The 17,244-nt window shown below is 44.2% G+C and overlaps 1 protein-coding gene across 1 annotated transcript in view; it reads right to left on the reverse strand.

Moving 5' to 3' along the window:
- TDRD10 (tudor domain containing 10) overlaps window positions 1-17,244 on the reverse strand; it is a 39,595-nt gene that overhangs the window by 5,661 nt on the left and 16,690 nt on the right. The window contains exons 5-7 of the mRNA XM_069478671.1: window positions 15,851-15,921; window positions 15,047-15,203; window positions 2,528-2,593 (exon numbers count right to left, since the gene is read on the reverse strand). Of these exons, the coding sequence (XP_069334772.1) occupies window positions 2,528-2,593; window positions 15,047-15,203; window positions 15,851-15,921 (294 nt within the window). The remainder of the gene's footprint in view (window positions 1-2,527; window positions 2,594-15,046; window positions 15,204-15,850; window positions 15,922-17,244) is intronic.

Below are 17,244 nucleotides of genomic sequence, written 5' to 3' on the forward strand. Positions count from 1 at the left end.
AGACGCCCACCTGACGGGGAGTGGGGGGCGGCCAGGGGCACGCAAACTCAGTGAGTCTGAACAGACCCTCCCACACTGCTTCAGCCCGGCTTCCTCCACTTGGGTAAACGCATCACCATCTGCAGAGTGGTTCCAGCCAAACTCACCTCTCTCGGGATCCCTACATAAAACTCATCGGCAATCCACACTGCCTCGCCTCCAAAAACGTGCCCAGTCCACGCACACACTCCTTTCTCTCCACACCCACCACTCTAGCGCACACAGTCTCATACCAGGTGACAGCAACAGCACCACAATCCAGTCGCCAACAGACAATGTGATCTTTTACAAATGAAAATGAGATCACATTACATCCCTGATTAAAATCTTCCAACATCTCTCCACTGTGCTTACAAATAAAACTGAAAAGTGTCCACCTTGTCTGGGCAAGGCCTGGATCTGAGCTCCTTCCCCCTGACCTCCTCCCCACCCACTCCCCCCATCAGCCCACAGCTTGGGGCATCTGCAGGCCTCCCTCGGCCGGGAGTGTCCTTCCTCTGGGCTTCCAGTGCTGGCTCAGACTCCTCACTCAGATCCCAGCTGAGATGTCACTTCCCCACACAAGCGGCCTCCCTAAGAACCATCCAAAGGAATGACCCCCTGCTCCTCAGCACCTCACCCTGTTCTAATTCTCTGATTCTTACTATCTGGAATTTTCTTGTTTATTGCCTGTCTCCCACCGCTGGAACACAAGCAACACAAGAACAAGAATCCCATGCGTCTTCTGACAATTGCCTTTATCGCTGAGGTAACACCAGGGCCTAGAAAATGCCTGGTCCGTGTTAAGCTCTCAGTAAATACATGTGGAACGAATGACTGAAACAAGAAGCGACCTGGGTAAATAGCCTTGGTTTCCTCTTCTACACCATGAATCAGACCTGCCTGGATGTGAGCACTTAGCCGGGCCGGTATCTGTTCAGGACGTGACATGCAGTAGGACTTACAAAATCGGTGCAGCAAAGCACTGAAACTGTGGGCTCTGGAGTCAGACTGTCTGGGCTCCAGCCCGGGTTGCGGAACTACCTGGCCGCTCGACTTTGGGTGAGTTCCCTGGTGCTCACATCTGCAGGAGGAATAGTTGACAGCACCTTCTGCTGACATTAAATGAGTTCGCACAGTAAACAATCAGAGAGCGAGTCTCACTGAAGGGTAATCGCCGCGCTACATCCCACGATCCTGCTTCTGTCCCTACAGCACAGCAACGGTGCTCAAACTGCCCTCTAGCCCAGCACGGAAGGTGCCTTCTCATTTAGAATCTCCTAAGACAGTTCCAAATACCAACCCCACAAGCCAGTTATCATCAGTGGTTTCAAGCTAGAAATAATTATTAATACAGAAACATTTTAAACCATTTTTTATCTAATTATTATTCCCTAATGATTTAAGAGATAAATATAACAAGTCCGTTTTGACAGTTTGTGAAATTAAGTTCCAGAGGAAAATCTACATAATTATCACCCAACCACCACAGCAGGCACATCACCTCCAGACAAACCTGGAATTGCAGGATGTGTCTGTGATGCAAAAGTGGCCGCACGGAAGCTCCAGAGATCAAGGCAGCGCCGCGAGAGCTGCCAAAGCAGCCGATTTTAATTAAGCCCTATTGTTGCTACAAGCGCAGTTACCCTCGTGCCCAGATCAATCGACAGCTGTTAATTATCCCCTCACTTTGTTCTGGGACATTTCTACCAGCTGGTCAAGTGTTCGGGGAGCTACGCCTGCTCCGGTTGCTCCGGAGCTGCGCTGGGAGAGTGAGCCGTGGCGAGAAGAAACGAGGCAGGCAAATGTCAGTGGCCAGAGGCCCAGGGCGGGGACGATCCACTCCGTCCCCTCCACACACCAGACGTTCTGATCCACTCGGTCCCCTGCACGCACCAGGAGACGCTGGGCCACTCAGGGGAGCAGCTTCTCCACCTGCAGCCTCCCAGGGCCTTTGTTCTTTAAGCTCGTTAATGCCCGTCTCTCCCTGGGGCACTGCACCTGGGACCACCTGAGGGCGCATCCTGGTGGATATCCAACGTTTATGGCTTTCTAACCTCACCTGCTTCCCTCTCAGCCTGTAATCATCCAGGTGATTCATCTGCACTTCTATATGCCAGGCCCAAAATGACAAAGAGGAAAGATGCACACCCTGTTCTCAGAGAGCCTGCATACAGCCACCCCACAAATACTCACAAAATGCCTGCGTCCCAGACACGGCCACCAGGAGGCTCCCATTCCAGTGGGGGCAGCAGACACTCGATACGCACACAGAGAAGATGGGATGACAGCGAGAAGGAAACACGAGGCAGGGGAGGGGGTGACGAGTGCCGGGGCAGGGTGCTGTCTCAGGAAAGTCCTTCTGAGGAGGGGGCAGCTGAAGGGAGGCCTCTGGGAGAAGGGCTTTTGGGCTGAGGAGGCAGGAGCAGAGGCCCTAAGGCGGGGACATGCTTGGCGAGTCTGGGGAGTGGCACTGGGGCTGGTGTGGTGAGACATGCTCATCTCTTACCTGGACCACCTGAGATGGGTCTTCCTGCTTCCTCTCCGGCCTCCTAGGGTCAGTGCTAGAGGGTCCCTTTAAAAGTTAAATCTAGGTGAAAGGACGAATAGATGGTGGCACATCCATACAACAGAACATCACGCAGCAATGACAAAAGAACTGCTGATGGTGCAAACACGTGGACGGAATCGCAGCAACACTCGGGAGTGAAAGCAGCAGACAGAAAGCACACACAGCGTGACTACGGGACATGCCGGAAACGACAGATCTCATCCGACGTGGGAAACAGATCATGGTTGCTGGGGCCATGCAGGGGGGACAACCGACTGACTGGGAAGGGGCTGGGGAGAATCTTCGGGGGACCGAAATGTTCTGTATCTTGACTGTGACAGTGGTTAGGCTGCACACATCTGTCAAAATTCATCAAATGGTACTCCTGAAAGGGGTTCATCTTAAGTAAATTATACTTCAGTAAGTATACTTAATACTTCAATAAAGCTGATTCTCTGAAACCTGTAATCGGTTACATGCGGCCATGAGTTCCCTGCTCAACCATCCAGTGCTTTCATTCCTATGTGACTACGCACACACTGAATCCGGTATCTCCTGAATCCAGTTATATGTTATTATTTTTATTCTTACACAACCTTTCCATTCACTTGGATTTCCTGAATCTCTGGCTAAGCTTTCCCACAACCTCCAAAGGCTCGTTGTTAACACCTTGTCTCTCAATTTTCCACTTTCTGCATCACCTTGGAGTCTCACATCATCCTGCTCTGTCCTGGACTGTCCGCTGCACCGTGAGGGTTCTAGGACCTCCCTTGGTCAATCTCAGAAATCTCTAGTCCCTCTCCTGGTTGGATCCCAGAACACTTCTTTTTTTGGCTATTGCTTCATTGTCTGGGAGCACATTCCTTGATAGCTTTCTGAGAACAAGTACATGAGGCATACATTTTTTTGAGACCCTACACTTCTGAACAAGGCTTTATTCTACCCTCATTCTTGATTGATTTGATTGGAGTGAGACGTTATTTTCCTAAAGACTTCATTAATACCCCCTGATACCATATCCTTCAGTGTGGATTCTCTTCCCAAAGTTTTATCCCCAATATTCTGAAAAATTTCTATTATGTGCCTTAGTGTAGGTTTTCATTTCCCCATTCATTATCCCGCGCACTTATAGGTTGCTTTCAATCTGAAAACTCGTATCCTTCCCCCAGGGGAGATTTTGTTATATCATTTGATAGTTTCTCCCCCACGTTGACCTGAACTCTTCCTGGAAGTGTATGTTGAACTGCCTAAGCTGATTTTCTAATTTTACCTTTCTTTTCTTTACAGTTGTTTTACCACAAAAATGTCAATCAACAAATCCTCTCTCCAAAGAGCAATAATAAACCTTGACAAAATTATCAAAAGCAACCATTTCAGGACTCTGAAAATTGACCAAAAGCATACAACAAATTGAGAACATCTATAAAAAAAAAAAAAGCAAAAAACCAGCTACTACCACTTGTGCAAAAACAGTGCACATCACGGCGGGGGCTTTCCCACTCCCACCTCCTTGGGCTCATAGTTCTACCAGGATGGGAAAAGCTGTGAAAACCAGTAGCTTCAGAGGTGGCTGACTTGACTGGAAGCAGATTAGGAAAACCCCAAGTGCCCGGCTGTTGTCAGAAACAGCCCCTCCTTGGTAGGCAATGGGAAAGGTCCCGGGCTGAGGATGTGGCCCCTCCTGGCTTTTCATACATCCTCATCTACAAAATGCCTATTCCTAGCTCTACCCCATTTCTCTATCAGGTTTTTTCTTTCTTTCACCAGTTTCCAGGAGTTTTTGTTATTGTTTTTAAAAAATATTCTAGATCTTAATCCAGGAATTGGCAAACCTTTTCTGCAAAGGGCCAGGTAGTAACTGTTTTAGGTTTGGGGGCCACACAGTCTCTGTCACACCCTCTGCTGCTGCAGTGCAGAAGGGGCCACAGGTGATCTTCAAACAAATAGCTGAGGTTGTTCATTTATTAACAAACAAAGCTTTGTGGACACTGAAATTTGAATTTCATATAATTTTCATGTGTCATGAAATCTTCTTTTGATTTTTTTTCAACCATTTAAAAATATAAAAACCATTCTTAGAACTTCCACTCTGGGCAGATGAAACAGAAATACTTTTTCCTGTTCCTTCTGCTAAGTACAACTAAAAGCCCTGGACGTTATATATAAAACAAATGTAAGAAGACTGAGAGGTGGAGAGAAGGAGGCAGGCTGGCTAGAGATCCCAGGACCCAAGGTACAAAATGGTGATAAGTTCTCTGGGTTTTCCTTTTGCCTTATACACCCCAGACTTAGAACTAAAGAGGCCAGCAACCCAGAAACGCCCACAGCCACAGAAAAAAAAAAAAAGAAGAAGAAAAAAAAGCCCCAACAAAAGCCAGCTCCCTCCAGCCAAAGCACCAGAAAAGGGGCAGGCTAGCAAGACAGAAAACTTAGACAACTCCTCTGCTCCAGCTAAACACCACCAAAAAAACAAGTGAGCCCACCTCCACACAGCCCAGCAATGACAGAGTAGGGAGCCAAGACGTCTGTCCTCCCAGGGCTGGGATGAGTCAGCCCAACACCCCCACCCCAGTGGTGCCACAGAAGGCCAAGTGGGCAGCTAGGAATTTCATCCTCCCGGCCAGTAATGAAACTAGCTCCATCCCCACCATCACCCTTCCTGGGTGTCAGTGGAGACTACTTGGGAAGCCTGGACTTCCACACCCACAAGCAGAAATAAGACCCCCACCCTCTCCCTGCTGGGGTGGTGTCAGAGGAGGTCTAGTGGAGAGTCAGGACTCCCCTAGTGGCAATAGAGCCACCTGTGCCAGGGTGTCTATGGAGACGACGAACTGGAATTAGCAGTAACAAGGAGCCCCACCACTTTGGGAGGCTGAGTGGGGAACTGAACCTCTATCCTCACCGGGCAGTATCCAGGCAGCACCCTCCTCCCCTGCTGGAGCTGTGTCAGAGAAAGCTGGCTAAAACCTCCTAAGGTTTGGGCCGGGCGTGGTGGCTCACGCCTGTAATCCTAGCACTCTGGGAGGCCAAGGCGGGTGGATCACTCAAGGTCAGGAGTTCGAGACCAGCCTGAGCAAGAGCGAGACCCCGTCTCTACTAAAAATAGAAAGAAATTATATGGACAAATCAAATATATATAGAAAAAATTAGCTGGGCATGGTGGCACATGCCTGTAGTCCCAGCTACCTGGGAGGCTGAGGCGGTAAGATAGCTTAAGCCCAGGAGTTTGAGGTTGCTGTGAGCTAGACTGATGCCACGGCACTCACTCTAGCCCGGGCAACAAAGCGAGACTGTCTCAAAAAAAAAAAAAAAAAAAAAAAAAAAAACCTCCTAAGGTTTAAATAAGATCCAGAGTCTCATAACATAACGTGAAAATGTCCACATTTCCAGTGAAACTCATTCATCACACCAAGAACCAGGAAAATCTCAAAATCGATGGAAAAAAAAACAATCAGTACCTGCCAACACCAAGAGGATACAGATGGTGGAGTTATCTGACAAACATTTTAAAGCAGCCACAACACAATGCTTCCATGAGCTATTCACAAGCACCCTGAAAACAAATGAAAAACTAGAAACTCTCAGCAAAGAAACAGGAGATGTTTAAAAACAGAAATTTTAAACTGAAAAATACGATGAGAAGCTCAGTAGATAAATTCTACAAGAGAATGGAGGGGACAGAGGAAAGAACTGCTGACCGGAAGGTAGAACAGTATAAACTGCACAATCTAAACAACAGAAAGAAAGTAGACTGAAAAAAACCTACAGGCCGGGCGTGGTGGCTCACGCCTGTAATCCTAGCACTCTGGGAGGCCGAGGCGGGTGGATCGCTGGAGGTCAGGAGTTCGAGACCAGCCTGAGCAAGAGCGAGACCCCGTCTCTACTAAAAATAGAAAGAAATTATATGGACAACTAAAATATATATAGAAAAAATTAGCCGGGCATGGTGGCACATGCCTGTAGTCCCAGCTACTTGGGAGGCTGAGGCAGAAGGATTGCTTGAGCCCAGGAGTTTGAGGTTGCTGTGAGCTAGGCTGACGCCATGGCACTCACTCTAGCCCGGGCAACAGAGCAAGACTCTGTCTCAAAAATAAATAAATAAATAAATAAACAAACAAAAAAAAACCTACAGATGCCAAAAGGCAAGTGAACCCCGAACAGCATAAACACAAAGAAATCCATGCCAAGACACGTCCTAATTAAACTTCTGAAGACTAAGAACCAAGAAAAAAATTTTTGAAAGCAGTCAGAGAAAAACACCACCTTACCCTTACTTAAGAGGAAAAACAATGTAAATGACAGCGGATTTTTCATCAGAAACCATGGACGCCAGAAGGAAGTGGCACAATGTTTTTCCAGTGTTAAAAGAACTGTATATCTAGTAAAAATATTCTTTCAGAATGAAGGGGAAATTCAAACATTCTCAGATGAAGGAAAACTAAGAATTTGTTACCAGCAGACCTACCCTAAAAGAATGGCCAAAGGAAGTTCTCTAAACAGAAAAGAAATGATAAAAGAAGGAACCTTGGAACATCAGAAAGTAAGAAAAAGCGTGGTAAGAAAAAATATGGACAAATACAATATACTTTCCTTCTCTTCAGTTTTCTAAATTATGGTTGACAGTTGAAGCAAAAATGTTAACACTCTCTGATATGGTTCTAAATGTACACAGAGGGAATATTTAATTTCAATTGCAACTGCATTATAAACAGGAAGGGTAAAGGAATGCAGAGATGTCAAGGTTCCCACACTTCAGACGGTAAAGCCAACATTAGTAGACTAGGATAAGTTATGGACATATAATGTAACAAGTAATGCAACCACTTAAAAAGATACACAAAGACATGCACTTAGCACTACAGATAAATAAAAATGGAATTCAAAAAAACTGTTCAAGTAAGCCTCAGGAAAACAGAGAAACAAAACACAGAACAGGCCGGGCGCGGTGGCTCACGCCTGTAATCCTAGCACTCTGGGAGGCCGAGGCGGGTGGATTGCTCAAGGTCAGGAGTTCGAGACCAGCCTGAGCGAGACCCCGTCTCTACTAAAAATAGAAAGACATTATATGGACACCTAAAAATCTATATAGAAAAAATTAGCCGGGCATAGTGGCGCATGCCTGTAGTCCCAGCTACTCGGGAGGCTGAGGCAGTAGGATCGCTTGAGCCCAGGAGTTTGAGGTTGCTGTGAGCTAAGCTGACGCCACGGCACTCACTCTAGCCTGGGCAACAAAGTGAGACTCTGTCTCAACAAAAAAAAAAAAAAAAAAAAAAAAAAAACACAGAACAAACAGAAAGCAAAAAACAAGACGTTCTGTATCAATGTCAATATCCAGGTTGGGATATTGTTTTGTAAGATGTTACCATTGGGGGAAACTGGGTAAAGAGTACACAGATCTCTCTGCATTGTTCTTAAAAATTTTATGTGAATCCACTATTATCTCAAAATAAAAAGTTTAATTTTAAAAAAGCATTCTTAGCTTGGCAGCAGTATAAAAATGCGCAGTGGGCTAGATTTGAACTGCTGGCCAAGGTTTACTGACTCCTTTTTCCTGATCTGTTGTTAAATTATTATAAATATCTTCTCTCAATCCTTGGCTTGAATTTATCTTCTTTTATATTAACTTTCAAAGAAGTTTCATCTACCTTTTCTTTTTCAGTTGACTTTATGCCTTAACAAATCTTATGCTACTCTGAAATCATAAAGATATTCTTCTATGTCTAAAAGTTTTTAAGTTTTGCCTTTCACATTCAAGTCTATCATCCATCTAGAATTTATTTTTGTTCATGAAATAAGGCAGGGATATAATTTCATATTTTTCTACATGAATAAGCAATTGTTCAGTTCAACTTATCAAACTGTCCATCTTTCCCCAGAGACCTACAACTCTACCTGAATAATGAGTAGTTTCTGCATATGCTTGAGCTTCTTTTTGAGTTCTCTGTTACATTTTACTGGTGAAACTGTCTACCCCTAGGCCAATGTAGTTGGCCCTCTGCATCTGTAGGCTCCACATCTTCAGATTCAACCAACTACGATTGCAAATATGCAAGAAAAAAAGATAAAAAATAACAATACAACAATGAAAAATTACAAATAAAAAACAATAGAGTGCAACAACTATTTAGACAGCATTCATACTGTATTAGACATTATAAGTAATGTAGAGATAATTTAAAGCTGTGGTCCCCAACCCCCAGGCCGCAGACAGGTACCAGTCCGTGGCCTGTTAGGAACCGGCCACACAGCAGGCAGTGAGCGGAGGGCAAGCAAGCTGAAGCTTCATCTGTATTTACAGCTGCTCCCGGAGCATGGCTCATATCACTGCCTGAGCTTCGCCTCCTGTCAGATCAGTCACTGTCTCCCATGACCCCAGTGGGGCCATCCAGTTGCAGGAAAACAAGCTCAGGGCTCTGATTCTGCATTATGGTGAGTTGTGTAATTCTTTCATTATATATTACAATGTAGTAATAATAGAAATAAAGTACACAATGAATGTAATGAGCTTGAATCATCCCAAAACCATCCCCTCTGCCCCCACTGCTGGTCCATGGAAAAATTGTCTTCCATGAAACTAGTCCCTGGTGTTAAAAGGTTGGGGACCACTGATTTAAAGTACGTAGGAGGATGTACATGGATTACATGCAAATACTACACCATTTTATATACGGAATTTGATCATCGTGGATTTTGGAATCTGTGGTATTTTAGGTCCGGGAACCTATTCCCCACAAATATTGAGGGATGACTGTACTACAGTGTCTTATAGAAGGGCAAGGCCTCTCATCTCCCTTTTCAGAAAGAAGTGTCTTAAATATTCTTAGGCTTTTTGGCCTTCTATATAAATTTTAGTTATCAGCCTATTTTGTTCCTAAGAAAACCTGTGGGGATTCTGATTGGACTTGTCCTTAATCAATATATTAGTTTTAAGGCCGGGCGCGGTGGCTCACGCCTGTAATCCTAGCACTCTGGGAGGCCGAGGTGGGCGGATCGTTTGAGCTCAGGAGTTCGAGACCAGCCTGAGCAAGAGCAAGACCCCATCTCTACTAAAAATAGAAAGAAATTATATGGACAGCTAAAAATATATATACATAGAAAAAATTAGCTGGGCATGGTGGTGCATGCCTGTAGTCCCAGCTACTCGGGAGGCTGAGGCAGGAGGATTGCTTGAGCCCAGGAGTTTGAGGTTGCTGTGAGCTAGGCTGACGCCACGGCACTCACTCTAGCCTGGGCAACAGAGTGAGACTCTGTCTCAAAAAAAAAAAAAAAAAAAAAAATATATATATATATATATATATATATATATATTAGTTTTAGGAGAAAAGCCCATAACTCTTACTGCATCTTCCTATCCATGAACACGGCACTTTTCCTATTGATTTCAGGTCTTCCTTAAAGACATTCAATAAAGTTAAATTATTTTGCCATATAAGCAATGCTTACCTGTTGGATTTGTTTCTAAATACTGTATTTTCTTTTTATTTCCTCTGGTAAATGGTACATTTTTAAAATTATTTTTTGTTGTTTATTAACAGCGAATAGAAACACAATTGATTTTGGTATACCTGATCTTACATATCCAGCTACCTTGTTAAACTGTTATTTCTCATCATTTGTATTAATAATTATTTCTCTTGTTCTATGTAAAGAAACATCATTTGTAAAAATGGCAGTTTTCTTTCTCCCTTTCCAAAATTTATGCTTTAGTTTTCTAGAACCTCCAGTATATGTGGAACAGAGTGGTGATGGTGGGCATCCTTGTCTTGTTCCTATTTTTTAAAAGAATGTTTCTAAGGTTTCTCCATTACAATACTGTTTTATGTAGGTTTTTATAGGTTAAGGATAACCTTCTATTCCTCACTACTAAGAATTTTTTTTCAAGAGATTTCACTCTGTCACCCAGAGTGGGTTTCACTCTGTCACCCAGGCCTGAATGCAGTGGCCAAATAACAGCTCACTGCAACCTCAAACTCCTGGTGATCACTCAAGTGATCCTCCTGCCTCAGCCTCCCGAGTAGCTGGGACTACAGGGGCGCACCACCACACTGGGCTAATTTTTAAATTTTTTTTAGAGATGGGTCTTGCTATGTTGCCTAAAGCTCATCTCGAACTCCTGGCCTCACACAATCCTCCTACCTCAGCCTCCCCAAGCACTGGGATTACAGGTATGAGCCACAACGTCTGACCAGAACTTTTATTTTTAAATCATAAATTAGTGCTGAACTTTATCAAATGCTTTTGCTATGTCTATTTAAGATGATACAGGTTTTAACCTTTAATCTGTTAATGGAATGAAAGACGTGTAGTTTTTCTGATATTAAAGTACTTTTTGTATTTTAAAAAAGTTGCCATGATGTATTATCTTCATTATAAATCACTGGCTTCGTTTTGCAATATTTTGTTTAGAAACATTGTAAGTTTTCTTTCTTATGCTATCTTTGTCTGGTGTGGTATACCGGCCTCTTAAGAATACTTCTTAGTTCGTTCTTTGGGAAAATTTATATAAAATTGAAATTTTCTGTTCCCTGAAAATTTGGTAAAATTTGCATATAAAGTGATCTGGGCCTGGTGTTTTTCTTTGGATGAAGATTATAAACCATGATTCAACTATTTTAAAGGTTATAGGACTACTAGACTTTTTATACTAATTTTTAAAATGACACGCTTATAAAAATCTAAAGACTTACAAATACCATAAAAAAGATATACTTTAAGAAATATGCTTATTTCCTCTAAGTTTTCAAATTCATTTCTAGATTATCTTATATTGTGTCCTTTTCTCCTTTCTTCTTCATTTATCGCACTAGAGGATTTTCTATTGTATTAATCTCTTTCAAGAATAAAATCTTGGCTTTATTGATCCCTTCTATTACAGTTTTGTTTAAAATTTTGAAAATGTCTGCTTTCTATTTGGGTTTAAAAATTTTTTATCAACTTCTTCAAACTCTTAGCTCATTAATTTTCAACATTTCTTCTTTGCTCATTTAAAATTGAACATTTCCCTCTAAATATTACTTTCACTCTATCCCAAAACTTTTTATGGGTAGTATTTTCTTTATTGTTCAGCTCTAAGTGTTTTAAAATTTTTTACAGTTTCTTTTTTGCCCCATGTGTTGTTTACCTAGGACTGTGTATTTACATTTGCAAATGTACGGGGATTTTGTGTGCATCTTCTGGTTAGCTGCACTGGGAACATTCCTGGGAAAGGACACCCACCCTGACACTCTTCCCCAGTTTCAGATTCTGTCATGACACAGCTTAACTCTCTCACCCCAAACAACTCTCAGACTGGGCAAAATACATGAATAAATCGTTTCCAGCACAGGACTAATGACAGTGGATGACAGATGGCCTTGCCTGAGATAAGGAAAGCAGGTGAGCTCCACATTCACCCTGGCCTTCTGCCTGGGGGCATCTTCCCCAACCACAGCAAAGGGAAAGAGAGCTCATACAGAAAGTGGCAGTCTCTCTTGGCAGCAAAAACAGGTAAGAGTTTATGTGGCAGAAATTTGTGGGACAGAGTACCAGAGAGGAAGGATCCACAAAAAAATCCCACAAATCTAGGGGTTCACCTCAGGTCACTGGCTGAATCCCAAGCTATGTGCAGGGTAGGTTCTGGGAGGCCTGGAGGAGAACAGCTGCTGTCCGGGTCAGGGAAAGGGAACCGAGAGAGGAACACAGATACTGAGGTCTCACAGTACTGGGGAGAGACCTTGGTAAGCACTCCCTTGAGACACTACAAAGGCCAAGCCTTAGGAAAAATGATTTTGCCCAAGAATAAGGCTTACACTGAAGCATACCAACCTAACAACAGCAACAGAAAAACGCTTAATAGATTGAAAAGATGTGCTAATGATTTAATCTTTGCTAGGAAAAAATCCAACACTATTTAGAGGACAATAACACAATGTCTCCACAATATAATACCCACAATGTCCAACATATAATAAAAAATTACTGTATTTTGAAAGGATTTTAAAAATTCTACCCATAATCAAGGGAGTAAATGTCAATAGAAGCAGATCCACAAATGACCCAGATGTTGAAATTTGCAGAAAACAATTTTATAATAATGACCATAAATACATTAAAGAATCTAAAAGAGACAAAATGTGTGAAAAATGGAAGATTTTAGCAGAGAAATGGGAAAAAAGAACCAAATGGAAGTTGAAAAATTTACTATTTAAAATGAAAAGTTCATTAAATGGGCTTAAGAGCAGACTGGACATAGGAGCAGAAAAGGTTAGGGAATTCTAAGACAGGCCAATTTAGAAGATTGGGGAAGCCTGTGACCACCCACACATACTGAGACCAGTTAGCAACGTTGTGTGATGCCTTCAGCATCTCAGAGGACATGTTCAGAACAGGCAGAGGGCTGGGTTCAACAAGGATTGGAGTCTTCTAAGATATGACCTAGTGAGAAAAGAGTAAGAGAGTTAAGGATGTTTGGACTAAGGTACTTACAGACTATAGAAACTAAGGAGGGAAGTGAGAGAACACAGATAGTGTTGAATAATGAAGAAATGGTGGGGTCGGTGGATTTAGGGGACCGATGTGTGCCAATATATCAACTGTTGGCCTGGGGGCTGCAGTTGCTACTCAAAATGTGGCCCCAGGACCCGGAGAACCAGCACCACCTGGAGCTTGTGCAAATTCTTGGGCCCCATCCTAGATGTACTGAATCAGAATCTCTGGGGGATGGAACTCAGAAGCTGTTTTGACAAGCTCTTCAGTTGATTCTGATGCTTGTGCAAGTTTGAGAACCACTCTTCCAGAGTAAGAGAGCTGCAAGATGGGTGGGTACACAGTGGGATGATTGAAGTGGCTATTTTAGAGATGCTCGGTTATTAGCAACGGCAAGGTCTGAAATATAGCTAGGGGAATGAGAAACTGTGACCAAGGGGAAGAAAAGACCATTCAAGATACAACAATCAGGAAGCAAGTGGCTAGAGTCTAGTCACTAGACTCTTAGATGGATCATCCACACGGACACTACATTTGCATGATGATGGGAGAAAGATAATGAGCCAGAAGCTGACCCTTTCAGTGAAGGGCAGGACACAGAACAGCAGATTCAGGAAGACAGCAGATACTCTCACAGTCTAACCTTCTGAAAAGCTGCTAGGGTTTAGAAAGAAAGAAAGAGAAATAGTTGGGAACTAGCAAGGGAAGCCACCTCTGACATTCTCATGGTTATTCCAACCCGTCTCTCAGCTCCCATCTGCCTTGGGACTGACCTTGTTAACTGCCTGCCTGCATGCATTCTCTCCTTCCTCAATGCTGACAGAACCACAGTTTAGCAACAATGTCCCTATCCTTAAGAACTACATCTCAGGCTGGGTGCGGTGGCTCATGCCTGTAATCCCAACACTTTGGGAGGCTGAGGCAGGAGGATCACTTGAGGCCAGGAGTTCAAGACCAGCCTGGACAACATATCGAGACCTCATCTCTACAAAACATTTAAAAATTAGCCGGCTGTGGTGGTCCACGCCCATAGTCCCACCTGAGCCAGGAGGATCGCTTGAGCCTGGGAGCTGGAGGTTGCAGTGAGCTATGATGACGCCACTGCACTCCAGCCTGGGTAACAGAGTGAGACCCTGTCTCAATAAATAAATAAATAAATAAATAAATAAATAAATAAAAGAACTACATGTCTCAGCCTCTTTGCACATAAGCCATGAGCTGTAGTGCTATCCAAGGAAACATAAGCAAAATTATGGTCAGGGCTTCTGAATATGCATCTTTTAAGAGAACACAGCCTCTTTTGCCCTTTCCCTCTTCCCTGCTTCCAGCCTGGAACCCTGATAACATCTTGGAGTCCCCGTACTAACACTGGACTCCCAACCTCCTGACTTCATCTATAGGAAAGAAAACCAAATAGTTGACTTGTTTAAGCCACTGCTTTTCAGATGTCCTTGTATGTGAGATCCTTCTCCTGGTTCACCTCTGCATCCTGAGAATGAGCCCACCTCTTCTGAGGGACGCCCCTGGGGGCGAGTTAGGGGCCTTCCCTTCTCTACCGCACCATCTCTGCCATTAACTGCCCCCCACACCTCATATTTGGCAATATTTGTCTTCCTGCCAGGAGGAACCAGATTTTATTCACCTTTGTCCTATACTTCACACAAGCAGCCAGAACAGGCTGCATAAACATCAGACACCCAATTAATGTTTGCTACATTAAACAAGTAAAAACCTGAATTTCAATATTCTAGGTTGAAAAGCCCTGACTGAATTGCCTAATCACTCCTTTTGTCCTTGCCAAGAACATAGTCCCCGTTATCTACAAATTCCAAGTTTTCCGTACCTGACCTTGCTTCTGCTAAAGGTCATAAAGGTTCCCTAATTTCACCCAAGGCCCCACATTTTCCACAGTAGGCTGGACTGAAGGAGGACGGCAGAACCAGAAGCGAAGTCTGCCAAGCCCTGAAGAGTGGGACGAAAGCCACTTGAGCATGGAGAGGCCAGAGGACGTACCGGCGGCTCCTCGGGCCCCTTGGCCAAGTCAGAGATCCTCCTGGGGGGCCTCTTGTTTGTATTCACGAACAATTTTCGTTTGTGGAAGAGCTTGCCATTTAATTCCTGGATCGCAAGTGCCACGTTCTGCGAGGAGCCCAGGTCTACGAATGCAAAGCTGACGAGGAAAGAGAGAGATGGCAGCTCTAGGCACACCTCAAGGGAAGCCCAGAGCTACAGGTCGGGCAGCGGGTCCCAGCGGGAGAGCAGTCTCCTTCCCTCTGCAGCAACAGAAGAGCCATTCCAAGTGCACAGCAAGCCAAAAATACGTCCAGATTCAGGACTGGGCTGGGCAATGCAAGAGACTGTGTGGGCCTCTGGGGGGAAGAAATGAGCTGACTCTATCACTATGCATGGAATATCTACGAGTTTCTTTAATACTACTGCCCCCAAAAGTTCAAAGCACTGCTATTGCCTTGAAAATAAGAAAGGAAAACTATGAATAGGTCCAGTTTTCAGGTATAACTAAACCTGAGGGTGGCACAGTAACTTACCTCAAGTAAGAAAACACAGCAAGGATATAACTAAAAATAAACCCAGGTCTCTGGGCGTCTAAACCAGGGTGGTTATATTGATAAGACATCATCAGCTGCCAAGTCAGAGGGTTAAATATGGAAAGGGGGTTTCCCAAATGTCTCCGTGCCAAGTCACCATGGGTGTGGATTTGGGAGTTGCTGGGCTAGTCTGCAACGCAGTGCATCAGCGAAATGGACAGGGAGGAAAGGAGGTGCTTCCCAAAGCAAACAAAGGAAGAACAGTCATTACCATTTGCAGCCATTCTGGATTTTCTGGACACGGAGAGGGTTGAAGTCCTTTAGAAGGCACAGAATTTCCTCCTACAGGGTTTAAAAAATAAGGAGACCAGAAGACATAACTCACAACCAGTTCTCAAGGTTTTAGATCCCCAACCAGCTAATTTGTACTCCGTTTAACACGTACCTAATGAGAATCTATTATGTGCTGCCCGTGCCAGGTTTTATGCTAAGTGCTGCAAATACAGAGACAGACAAGACAGAAGCCCTGTCTTCAGTGAAGCCCAACAGTCGAGGGGGGATGGAGACAAGGCAACCACGTAAACAGCCCATTTCATCACAGGAAGTACAGCGGCTACGGGAGCACATTTAACCCAGATTTGGAGGGACAGGAGGAGGTCAAGGCAGGCTCCCTGGAGGAAATGACTTCTGCAGCTTTGCAAGTGCCCTCTCCCCACTGCTTCGCAACCTGGCCCAGCCTCCACTGCCCCTGGTCTGGCTCCCCTCCCTCTTCCCTGGCCATTTCCCCTGGGCCTTCTCAGCTCCTCTCCTGGTCTGCCCTCAGGCTGCCTCCTGCCCCTCTCTGGTCCCCACTCCTCCCAACCCACTCCACTGGCATGAGTCCCCGTCTCCACACATGCACCACCCTCCCCTACTCTGAGATAACATCTCCACCACCCTGATGCCCTTTCGAGCTACACCCTATTTTTTCCCTTTTCTGCCAAACTTGTAGAAAGAGCCGTCTCCGCCTAATGCCTCCATTTCCTCCCCGCCCACCCCCTCCTGACTGTCTGCAGTTCGGCTCCTGCGCCTGCCCTACTGCACACGCCCTCTTGCAGGTCACAGGCGTGCGCCCGCTGCCCACTGTGATGGCTTCTGTTCAGGTCTCCGCTCTTTCGACTCCTACCCGCACCCCTCCACACTTCCTCCTTCCTTGGCTTTCCTACCAGCATGTGACAGTTGTAAAATTTCACAACTGTGGTGAAAACTAATTTTTCCCCAGAAAACTCTATCTTGGAAAAATGTATATTTATACCATCTTCCAAAGTCACTTTGTTGGCTTAGGAAAATAAAAATGCATTATGTATAACTCATTTTTCTCAGTCTTCATGTTTATATTACATTTAAATTCAAATTTTCTAATTTGCTTTACTTTTAAATATTTAATGTTTATTACACATGAATCCACAAGATGCTGAGCAACAAGCAATTTGTGAGAACAAGCAATATGTGCTTAGCATTTCCAGTTTATGAGGCACTTTCATATGACTTATTCCATCTGGTCTTTATATCCCCCCGTAAAGTATGCACTACTGTTGTCCTCATTGCACAGATGCATAAAGTAAGGATCAGAGAGGTTAAGTGACTTCCCTAAGATTGCACAGCCAATTTAGAGTTAGGATTTGA

This window comes from Eulemur rufifrons, chromosome 8 (genome assembly GCF_041146395.1).
Source record: "Eulemur rufifrons isolate Redbay chromosome 8, OSU_ERuf_1, whole genome shotgun sequence".
NCBI classification, from domain to species: domain Eukaryota; kingdom Metazoa; phylum Chordata; class Mammalia; order Primates; family Lemuridae; genus Eulemur; species Eulemur rufifrons.